General features: G+C 39.9%; 1 protein-coding gene across 3 annotated transcripts in view; it reads right to left on the bottom strand.

Annotated features, from left to right (window-relative positions):
- Positions 1-354: 354 nt before the first annotated feature.
- The window catches only part of UMAD1 (UBAP1-MVB12-associated (UMA) domain containing 1), a 240,602-nt gene continuing 228,699 nt past the window's right edge, over positions 355-12,257 (bottom strand). For 2 of the 3 annotated variants that reach the window (XM_057549790.1, XM_028164311.2), the window contains one exon: positions 355-2,301. In XM_057549790.1, the coding sequence (XP_057405773.1) occupies positions 2,044-2,301 (258 nt within the window). In that variant the 3' untranslated portion in view covers positions 355-2,043. The remainder of the gene's footprint in view (positions 2,302-12,257) is intronic. The other variant, XM_028164307.2, reaches the window with a different exon arrangement.

Raw genomic sequence — 12,257 nt, 5'->3', positions numbered from 1 at the left:
GATTTATATAGAGTAAGAAAATTAAAATGGACATTTTTACAATGTTTTTTGTTAAAAATAGGTCATTAACACTGGCCTTTACTAAATCTTGTGATGATGGGGATCTACCTTAAGATGTTCATGTGATTTTTCCCAAATCTCTAGTCTTATTAAGCCAGGACTAGTGATCTTACCATTTTCTATGTTATTCCTTAAAACTTACATATAAGAGGAAATTTCGTAATTTTCTCTGGACTACAAAAACTATGTACTTAAATCTTGGCCTTTCAAAGAATCAATAACTTGCACTCAGATATGAATAATGCAAAGAAAACCATTTTTCTGATCTGAAAATAATAAAAATATCAGTTTTTTAAAATTCATGTTTATTTAAATATCTTTTATAGACAAATGAAAATACAAGCATATTTATAACATGGTAGACATACATATAAATGAAATGTATAAGTGCTTTAGACAAAATTTAACACATAGACAAATTGATAACATGCTTACACTTGGCTTTAACATTGGCTGTACATTAACACGGATATTAAAAAAAGATATGTTTTAACAAAAACTGCTATAAAATGGTCACATTTGTCTTAGTAATAAGTTAGATTTCTTAGACTGATGTTTTATGAAAACTATGTGAAGCTCTAATTTAATCATTCACCTCATATGGTAGCATTATTTGTAAGTGAAGCATATTTCTGTCAATGGAAATGTATGTTTTAACTTTTAAATAATATAACATTTTATCAAGACCATGCCACATATATTAAACAAACAACATGCATGACACATTAAAACTTGAATAATTCATGTACCTTTATGCACAGTATTTAGTTTTGCTATGGCACTCTACCTTTGTGAAAAATATATTTAAGATTTGGCACAGAATCAATAAATTGTATTGCCACTAATCAGAACAAATGTGATTTAAATTTTCCATGGCATAGAAAATGCTCTGTCACAATTTACCTCTTCCCTTTACAGTTTATGGACCAATGGCAGTTTTCTATTTTAGTTGGAATAAATAACAGATATTCACGAACTAAAAGTCCTGTTTAGGTGTTTTGCCTACACTCTAATTGGAAATGAGTCAGTTGCACTTTTTGTAGCAGTAAAACATTTCCATCTGTATTGTGGCCAACAACTTTCTAAATAAGGGCTTTATCAGCAATAATACATATCATTATGAGATGTTTTTTTTTGGGAGGCAGAGAGGTTGAAAGGAAATACGGATCTCTTCATAAACCGGGAACATAGGTGGTAAGGAGAACAAATGCCAACTGAGGCAGAAGCAGGGAACGTTCTTTGGAAAGCTGGTGAGAGAGCAAACCGTGAAGTAGCAAAAAACAAAGGCAGGAACTCAGGACTCCATCAAGGTGGAAAAGACTGCCATGGCATTAGGAAACCAAAATCTGTCACTCAAAAGAAACAGTATCCAGAGCATTCAACTTACAGCATTCTTATATCAGCAAACTACCACTGCTTTCTAGGAAAAGTTGTAAATTTCCACATCAATGTCTAAATCAAGACTGAAGAAATTAAGCTAACTAACTGCCAACTTTTTTTTTTTCTGAATTCATTAATAAACATAGTGGAAGGAGAAAGGGGAAAACATTAAGTAAGTTTCTTCCAAACCAGAGAAGAGAAATCACACTCCCTCTAAGTGGAGACTTCTTCAGTTTCTTGTGGTAACTAAGAAAAATGCCTCAGTTCTTTTTCACAGTTTTTCTAAGATAAATGTGAGGTGGTGTATTTTGAGAGACCGGTTGACGGAATCTACTCCTTCCATAAAACCTTGATAAATTAATATTTGTATTTATTATTAGGGGGAAAAGGAAGTAGTAGATCTTAAGTTTACTTTTTATACAAATATGCTTTATTCTAAAAAAAATAGAGCAATGAATGTAATATTATTTGCTTTATGATCCTTGCTTTTCTGAGGGCCCTTAAGGGCCTTTAAACAGGGAAATGTCAAAAAACATCACACAGGTTAAATAAAAGAGGCAAACTTTTGCCTTAAAGCTGTTAAGGTGCAAACAGACATAAAGATTACGAACCATACAGCACTGAGTTTTCAAGAGTGAAATCATACCAAAACCTTGATAAGTTTTCGCTGACATCATAGGAGAGTAAGTGGTCGGGAAGGTCACTGATGGTGCCCTGCACAGCCAGCACATGCGGGGCCAAGGTGAAGGGTACGTCGCTCAGAAGCTCGGCCATTAATGAGCTGTTTTCCAGAGTCTGGCCTGCCTTATTTTCCATCTCGGGGCCTGCTACAGTCACACTGGATGAGTTTTCTTTGCCAATCTAAAAATACATATATATTTAAGTCATTTAGACCTTATGGACTTTGAGGTTATATGGCATTAATATATCAAAGTGATTGAGAAATGTGGAATATATAAACATTCCCAGATTAGAACGCAGCTATTTACTTACTTGAGAAATAAATCCATCTATATCTCTACTAGGTTTTATTTATTTATTTTTAAAATTAATTTATTTATTTTTGGCTGCGTTGGGTCTTTGTTGCTGTCGTGGGCTTTCTCTAGTTGCAGCGAGCGGGGGCTACTCTTCGTTGCGGTGCACGGGCTTCTCACTGCAGTGGCTTCTCTTGTGGCTCACGGGCTCTAGGCATGCGGGCTTCAGTAGTTGTGGTGCATGGGCTTAGTTGCTCCGCGGCATGTGGGATCTTCCTGGACCAGGGCTCGAACCCATGTCCCCTGCATTGGCAGGTGGATTCTTAACCACTGCGCCACCAGGGAAGTCCTCTACTAGGTTTTAAAATGAATCCTAAGCCCTACTCTTATTCAGATGGACCACCTACGGGCCCCTCCAATACAAATGGGCCCTCTTGCTGTTTCGCTAGCCCAGATAATGTCCACAAAGTCTTTCTCTGCTTTTCCAAATCTGATGTCAGCTTTCAGGCTCCACAGAATCCCCAGCTTCCTTCTGAAATCTTATATCAACATAGTTCAAAGTGACCTTGCTCACTTGAGAATGACTATGGGGCAAATTGCCCAGGATATTATTTGGCATTTCCTTTACATGTCCTTGCTAGTTGCTGTTTCACGTGCTTTTATGTCTTATCCCCAACTAGAATCTCGGGTCCTTGAGGGCAAATAATGTATTTTACCTATCTTTGTATTCTCTGTCTTGCATACGTTACTGCTTTACCCTAATACATACTTGGGAATTTACCTCTAATGTGTACCGTACATAGTGGTTGATAACCTGCCTTTTGCTGGAACTAAAATCCTGTTATGTAAGTTATTCAAATAAGAAGAATTGATACATCTTGTTCAATTTCTTTTAAAGTTGGTATGTCTTGCATACAGGAGTTTACCAAAAGACATGCAGCACTAGGGTGTTCATAGTAGCACTCAATGCAAGCCCTGAGCTGGTAGAGTGAGCTGCTATCCATTCATCAATAGTAGAATGGATAATAAACAGAAGTATATTTACAGCAATGAGAACGAACAACCTGCCACTACAAGCAGCTGAAACCTAGCTCACACCAGGTCAGGCAAAAATTTATTCCCCCCCCCCCAACCCCCCAGTCTCATGCAGAATCAAACTCCCGAGTCTTTACAAGGCCCATTGTGATCTGGCCTCGGGTACTTCTCTGACCTTAGCCCGGCTGGTCTGTCCTCGCTCAGGCCCCTCTAGTTCCACTGTCTCCTTGCCGTGGCTCGTGCACAGTCAGCCTGCTTCTGCCTCAGGCCTTTGTTTTCCAGATCCTCCGCCCAAGAGGTTCTTCTCCCACATAAACACAGGGCTCTTTCCCTCCCCTCCTTCCCAGTGGTGGCCCAAATGTCACCTTCTCAGTGAGGCCTTTCCTGACTGTTTCATTAGACTGTTTCCTGCCACCTCACCTCGTCCACTCCAGCATTCCCTGCCTGCCTCTCCTGCTTCTGTCCTCTCCATAGTCCTTGGCACCTGGTTATAATGGTATATAATTTATTCTGATTATCATACCTCAGAAGCTTAAGGAATTTTTGTCTCTCATGTTCACTGCTGTATCCCAAATGCCAGGATGAGTGTCTAGCGTTCAGTAAATATTTGTTGAATAAATGAAAGCAGGCAAGACTTTTGCCTGAATAGGGCTTATATTATAATGGCTATAAATGCTGATAAATTCCTATCTCTAAATCTAGAGGAGAATGATTTTCTGTGTAAGAAGTAACAATTTTGTAAAACTTTTTATGGAAGTGCGAAATACAAACAGAAAGGGGGTACATCATAAGTGTATAGCTGGCTAAATTTTAACCAGCGAAACACCTATGAGCAACCGCTACCCAGATCAGGAAATAGAAATGACCCTATTTCTATAGGGTCATAGAAAGAGAGTGGTGCTCTCTTTCAGTCACAGTCAACTCCCTGACCCCTAGATCACCATTCCGACTTCTAACAACATAGACTGATTCACCTATTTTTATATTTTAAATGAAGGTAATCATACATTTTTGTTTGCAGCTTTTTTCACTCAACAGTATATGTATGAGATTCATCCATGTTGTTGCGTGTGGGATTAAAAATTGTTGAAGAACATATTTTTGCAGAGGAGATACATTCTAACTGATGGCTTAAAAGAATTCTTTGGTTGCCATGTTGACAGCAGGCAGTGAGGGGTACAGGGCCAGGGAAGGAAGTAGGAAGACCAGCTGGGAAAGAGAGATGATGGTGATGTGGATTAGGGATGTGATAGTAAAGGTGAGAGAAAGCGGTTGGGTTTTGGATAGACTTAAAGGTTAAAGTCCATAGGATGTGCTGATGGAATAGATGGTGGGGTGTGAGAATAAGAGTGGAGTCAAGTATGAGGCCAAACTTTTTGGCCTGAGCAATAAGGATGGGTTCTCCATTCACAGGGATGGGGCTTGGACAGGAAGATCACGAGTTCAGTTTTGGATGTTCCCTGTGCCTAGCAGACATCTACGTGGAGCTGTTAGTGGGCAGAGGGATGTAATTCAAGTCTGGAGCTAGTGCAATCTGGTGGAGAAAGTCGGCTTGGTGTGTGTTTAAAAGAGGATGGGAGGAGAGAAAGTGAAGACAAATACGAGAACAGACTATTTTCCAGACATTATGCTGTAAACGGGAAAAGAGATATGGCCAGTAGCTGGAAAGGGAAGTGGGGTCATGAGGGCTTTCTCTTGATTTTTCTTTTTCTTTTTTAAGTTGGGAGAAACAATGTCTGTTTATATGCTAAAGAGAAGAAGCTCCTAAGAAAGGAAAACTCCACGGAGATTCTGTAGAGAAGGAACTGCTCTCTTCACAGGCAACCCCCAACACCTAGAACAGAGGCTCTCAAGAAATACCTGTGTAGTAAAATGACTCTGGATGAATGAAGTTACCAAACACATCCCTATCAAGAGTTGTTTTACAGCTTCATGTGAAAATAAAATACCAGAATACTTTTTCTTAGGATGGCAACTAGCACAAATGTAACCTCACCCGGTGATGACAAAGCTTTTTAGAAAGGTCCATGTATGCAATGAATGGACAGAATCTGCTTCCTGAAACCTGACTGGGATTTAAATAGTAAGTGTCCCTGGGTCAGCCGAGAGCACAGGTATCAGTGAGTAATGATGCCACAATTCCAGCTTCTTTAAAGGGCATCACTATACACTGGTTTCCTCAAGATTACAGATGCACCAGGGCTTTGGTTACCATGGGCCAGCATGGCAGAGTGTTTAAAAACACAGAGCACAGAGCTAGACTACTTGGGTACAAATCCTGCCTATTAATAAGCAAATGGCCTTGGACAAGTTATTCAACTTCTCTGCGTCTGTTTCCTTAGCTGTATTAGGAAATCAATAGTAGTACCTATTTCATAGAATTGTTATGAGAATTATATGAAGTAATATAAGTAGTAAGTAATTTATGAGTAAGCAGAATAATGCTTAGCACATGTTAAAAGTCAGTCATAAATAAAAACTTTAGGAATGTCAGACCCCTCTTGGCTTTAGATAAAGTCTAGGATCCATCCATTTCTTTTGTTTTTTTGACATTCACGGATGGTTCAAACAATCTTACCTTCCCCTCTCCTCTTATATCTTGTCTTCTCTCTTAATCTCATGGGCAAATATTCCCTAGACCTGTTGATCGCATCCCATACTTGAACTTTCTTCTCTTTCTCCCTGAGTACAGAATGTTCTCCAGTTTCATTAGCCAAATCATCTCCTTTCTTAAACAAAAGCGTTCTTAAAAATCTCACCTTCTCCACTAAAAAGGAGGTATGTTAACCCGGAGCACTCTGCTTTCTAAACATACAACTTCTAAGGTTTACCTCTCTGGCAGCAATAGTTATTCCTTTGTTCATGCTTTTATTAATGCTCTTCCCTTTCCTTTACAAATCATTCTTGTCTGTCAGAGCATAATTCCTTGAGGACAGACTATATCTAGTATAATAATGGAATTGAGCCATGTGGTTTCTTGTTCAAGGTCCCCTGATAAAACTGCCATATGCCTTGAAGGGGGCTGCTTCATCCACCTGGGCCTCAGTTCTCTATTCTGTAAAATGAGTGGTGAGGGGCAAAAAATGATGATGATGGTGGTGATGGTGACAGCAACTAGCATACGTTGAACACTTACTTTGTACCAGGCTCCATCTAAGCAGTCTAAGTATATGAACTCACTTAAGTCTTGCAACAGTAATGTAGGGCGTGTCCTACTACTAGTCTCATGTTAAAAACAAGAGGACACTGAGGCACAGAAAGGTTAAGGAAGTTGTCTCAGGTTACACAGCTAGCTAGTCTGTGGTAAAACTGAGAATCAAACTCAGTGATCTTGAAATTTCTATATTCTAAGATCCTGTACCTTTCAGCCATGCTTTGGGTAGACTGGCTAAGTGGATGAACAAACCCTCGAAAATTTAGGGGACAGTACTGGAAAATATGACAGTTACTAACATAGCATCTTGGCTTAATTTAGAAGGAAAAAACGACTCTACTAGCTTTTACCTTTAGGAAGAAAGGATTGAGAAAATCATTAAGGTGACAGATCTTAGACTGAGGAAGGATGGAAAAGGAACTATAATTTAAGAGATATTTATCCCTGGAAATGAATCTACCAGTAGCCTGGATAAACCATGGGGAAAACACCATGGACAGTGAAACAAGATTGTCTATGAGTTGATCATGGGTGAAAGGGAGAGATAGGAAGGTACGTGGGCATGTACTACAGTATTCTTTCTACCTTTGTATATGTTTGAAGACTTTCCATAATAGAAAGTTTCCAAAATTTAAATTAAGTTAAAAAATACTGTGGACACAGTGTTCCACTAAATGCCTCCTAGAAGGCTCTGCATATCAGCGGTGCTATATGTCTTACTCCAGTATCTATTTCTTAACCGTTGGCTAGAGTGCCACGTTCCAGTCTCCAAGGAGGCTGCCTGCCCTCTTGGCAGCAAGGGTGAGTGCCATGATGCAGCTGCTGTTGGCATGCTGAGAGTTGGAAGGGGAGAAATTATAAGACAAAATCAGAGTAAGTCACAAAGAAAATGGGAGTCAAAATTCAAGGACCCTACACCCACTAACCCTGATCACTGAGTCCCTAGCTTGGCAGCCAATGGCAGCAGAGGTGGGGGGCTGAAGGCTGAGACAGGTGCATGAGTCCCCCTGCAAAAAGCAGCCTTCTCTTTTAGACACAAAGTCTTTCAATTTCTTTCATTTGCATAATACAATGGGTCTTTAAAGGGAAGAATGAGTATGTTAACCACAATGGAGTAGGAAGAAAAGAATCAATTAACCTTATGGTTAATAGCCAAATTAAAAAAAATACTTCAAATATTATGTTCATAAAGCATATTTGTTGCTTTTGTGATTAATCCTGTTCACAGAAATGCTGCTATGATAATATTCTTTTTTTTTTTTTTAAAGGAATTCCTTTATTTTTATTATTTATTTATTTATTTTTGGCTGTGTTGGGTCTTCGTTTCTGTGCAAGGGCTTTCTCTAGTTGCGGCAAGCGGGGGCCACTCTTCATCGCGGTGCGCGGGCCTCTCACTATCGCGGCCTCTCTTGTTGCGGAGCACAAGCTCCAGATGCGCAGGCTCAGTAGTTGTGGCTCACGGGCCCAGTTGCTCCTTGGCATGTGGGATCTTCCCAGACCAGGGCTCGAGCCCGTGTCCCCTGCATTAGCAGGCAGATTCTCAACCACTGCGCCACCAGGGAAGCCCTATGATAATATTCTTGAATGTAAGCTCCTTCATATAATCTAGCTTTAATACTTCTTTTTCAAATTAATGTTTGCCCTTACACGGGTAAACATGGGTATACCATGTCAGAATCTTTTTTCATCTCAGGGAGAAAATAAATTTCCTTATTTGTATCATGACAACAAACAAAGTTTACAATTAATCAGCTGTTTTCATGTTTGTATAAAAATTATTTCTTGTTCATCAGTTAACCTGTTAAAAATGGGCTGGCCAGGTTTATCTTGGGTTCCTTACATTCTATTATCTTTGTTTCGAATAATTCAAAGTGGTTTATAGGCACTATTCTTCCCTTTCTTGCAGAAGGGCTGTAAAAAATCATGAGGTTCAATCTGTAAGATCTTCTTAGAGCTTAGGAAAAAACACACTCCAAGAGTACAAGGCACATAACACTTTTTAGTAAAGTCTTAGAAAAATGAAGTCACTTTCCCAGAGCAACAGAAGGTTAGTGGCATCCTTGTGAACCTCACTCTTGGGTGTTTGGAAGCAAGGAAATGGAGGTTTAAGAACAGACTACTACATTTTTCCTGGCACAAAGGCTCCACTAACCGCCATGAAATCTATTAAGGGGAGCCAACTTTGCAAACCCGCTAACAATTTGGAGACTTCATCTACTTAGCCATACCAGACTAAAGTATGAATAGTTTATTAATATGAACATCACCTATATTTGGCATCTTTTAAAACCTCCTGCCTTTTTCTGCAACCCGTGTCTCAGATAAGTAGAGATAAAATAGTGTCCTATAAAAGCAAAATACTGAAGCATTAAAATTTAGAAACCAGCCTTAACCCCAACAGTAACAGAACCTATTAAAAGAACAGGAAACCAGGTACAAAACACCCATCTATCACATTCAATTTACATGCAAAGAAGGTAGCTATATCAACCATACTTCTAGGAAACGAATTATAGTAAGAAGAGGTAATATCCAGCTCTGACTGTCTATGCCTTTAAATTCTATGTCTATAAATAAAAGACATGTTCCCTTGAACAATAGCCTGAACAGGGAACACCGTCACTTTATCTCCTCAGATAACTATCCATTCTATTTTGGCTTCAGCTGCTATCTATCTGCTTGCATTACATCAGTGTCTTGATGGGGGTGGGGTAGGGGGCAAATCTGAGTCAGAAGCATCAGGGGACAAGAGGTTAGGAAAAGGTGATACAAGCAATGGCACAGTTAAAGCAGTACTCAAGCTTCTTATTTTTTCTAAGAAGTTACTTGCCAATAAATGTCCGGCTAGCTGATAAAAGCCAGAGGATTGGGCTCTGCCACCTACATAAGTCCTAAGCAATAGTCTCCTTTCAATTGGGAGAAATTATATTGCAAAGGTAGAGACTATTTCCTGTTTTTCTGCAAATCCCCACTACCCAGAACAGTCATACCTGCACATGACAAGCGCCCATTAAATATTTTGAATGGCACTGAATCTGGTCCCTTTGTTCCTCCGATACCCTAGACTTGATTTTTAAATTAAGGGGTTGGTCCAAAGAAACAAACAAAAGCCCAGAATACTTTGCCACTGATACAGATAAATTAGGCAGAAGAGAGCTGAAATCACTCAAAACTTCTGTGTTCCATGTGACTTGGGCTCCTAGTTCAAGGATACTACATATTTTGGTAGCAAACTAAGAGGCTAGGTTAGAAAGCAGGTATTTTCTTTGCTCCCCTTTCTTTCTGATTTATGACATCATTTCAGTTTACATTTTGGTTCATTTCTTTTGTTTCATTATTTATTTGCTCCCCTTTTCTCTTCTTTCTTTTTTCCTCAGTGTTTCCACCTGCTCAAGCTTCCTGATTCTCCCATCTTTCTTTAAAAAAGAAAAAAAGTTCTCCTAACTTCCTCTTTTCAGAACTCCAGCTGACTGTAAGTGAAGAAGGAGAAGCAAGCCGGCTGTCACTTGCTTCTGTAATCTGTTCCATGTATTCTTGGAAAAGTGGCTTCACTAAAGCCAGAAAATCTTCTGTACTAGCCAACTGGAGTGGGGGAGCAGTGGAAAGAGGAAAGAGGAGCATTTTAGGAAATGAACCTGGAAGAAACAGTGTATTCAATGTGGGATCCTGTTTAATACTGGTTTTGAAAATACAAAGGGCTGTTCCAGTGATTTTTTTGAAAAAATATTTAAGAAGTTTATAAAAATTCGTGATCTTTAACCTTAAGCTGTCCAGACATCTCCTATTTTCCCAGTAAGCCTCCCCCATTCGTTCTTTACAGCACGGATTTCACCCCTTCTCTTCTCTCGCCAACATCATCACCTTCCTCCTTGCTGTCAGCAGGTGGCTAGCCTCCTACTTAATAGAGAAAATAGGAACCATCAGCTGAGGATCTCCTCTACCTGCTGTATCCAAAAGACTTATCTACATTTGAAGCCATCTGTGCTGCCCTCCTCCTGCCCAAAGCGAACCCTTCCCCGGTGCTCCACATTCATCTTGGCCCCACTCTTCGAGGACATGGCTTCATCAGTCAGCAGGTGTCCCCTAATTGCTCATCTTTCATATAATCAGTTCACCATTTACAGAAAATTCTCCTCAAGTCTATATGGCCCATTGACATCTCACCCACTGAACTCCCCTCCCACACTATCTTTCTACTTTGTTTCTCAGCCGGGCTGAGACCATTGCTGACACTGGCTATCTGCTTCATTCCTCACCCACTGCCATCTGCCTCTATCTCTGCCCCTCCACCGCCACTGATTTCTCCAAGGTTACTCATAATCACTCTTTTGCTAAACTCAGAAGATGACGTGAAGTGCTAAACTTACAGGACCTCTTCGTTGCACTTAAAACAGGTGACTCTTTGAGTTTTTATTTCTTGGCTTCTGTAACACTTGTTAGTTTTTCCTTCTGTCTGTTTTTTTGCCTATTTCTGAAATGGTATTTTCCAGGGCCTCATTTCTGTCCCTTTATTCTTAGTCTCAACACACTTCCCTGGATGAGCTTATCCATATCCAAGGTGCCTACTGCCCTACTCCTCCACCCAAAGTACATAAGTATGTTGATACATGCGTGTGTACACACACACACACACACACACACACACCCCAATCTCGAACCCAGCTTTCTATCTAGAGCTCCTAACCCATATGTTCAAACCCTATTATACATTTTCTTTTGGATATTCAATAGGGATCTTAACTCAGTGTGTTCTAAACCTTGCTCTCATCTTTTCCCTAAGTCTACCCCAAACCTAATGCTCTCCTAATAAATATTTTCTGTATTGGTGAAGGGTACTAACACAGTTGCCCAACACAGAAACCTGAATTATCTTCGACTTCTCTTTCCCTCTCACTTCCTCTATCCAGTAAATGACAGAGTTCTACTGACTTTGATGTTTTTAATGTCTCCCCAAGTCCATCCATTTCTCTTTAGGTCCACGGTCACTCTCTTAGTGCAGGCCACCAGGGCCTCCTGCCGTGAATGTTACCAGAGCTGCCCCCTATGCTACATTCTCCCTATCACTGGTGATGTCTAAAACACATGCTCTTCCTTGCTTAAAACTCCTCAGTGCCTTTGGAGAAAAGCACGAACTCCTTATCATAGCACATAAGGTATGATCTGGCCTTGCTCATCCCTCCAGTTTCTTTTATTACCGTTCTCTAAACTCTTTACTCCATTTAAATGATTGCTATTATCCAAACACGCCAGGCTCTCTTTTTAGCTCTGAGCCTTGTCTTATTTTCAATTACTTTTGCCTAAATTAGGACATCTTTCACTCTTTTGTTACTGCTCCCTTCATCTTGCCTATAGGATGCACTTCAGGACTCTTTTAGAAAGATTTCCCCAACTAACTCCTCAAACCTGGGCCATGTCCCTGTCCGTGTGTTCCCTTAACAGTCTGTGCATACCTCTCTCACAGTATATATCATACTGGAATCGAATTCTCTGTCACCCTCATAAAACTATGGGCAGCTCAAAGCCAGTGACAATAGATTTTCTCTCCATTTCCCTAGCAATCAGAGCAATGCCTGGCTCATGATAGGTGATCAATACATGTTTAGCGAATGGCTAAATAGTTTAAATTTCTTCATATTATGTTAATCCTGGATTTC

Source organism: Balaenoptera acutorostrata, chromosome 7, assembly GCF_949987535.1.
Source record: "Balaenoptera acutorostrata chromosome 7, mBalAcu1.1, whole genome shotgun sequence".
NCBI classification, from domain to species: Eukaryota; Metazoa; Chordata; class Mammalia; order Artiodactyla; family Balaenopteridae; genus Balaenoptera; species Balaenoptera acutorostrata.
This window is presented reverse-complemented; position numbering and strand designations above follow the sequence as displayed.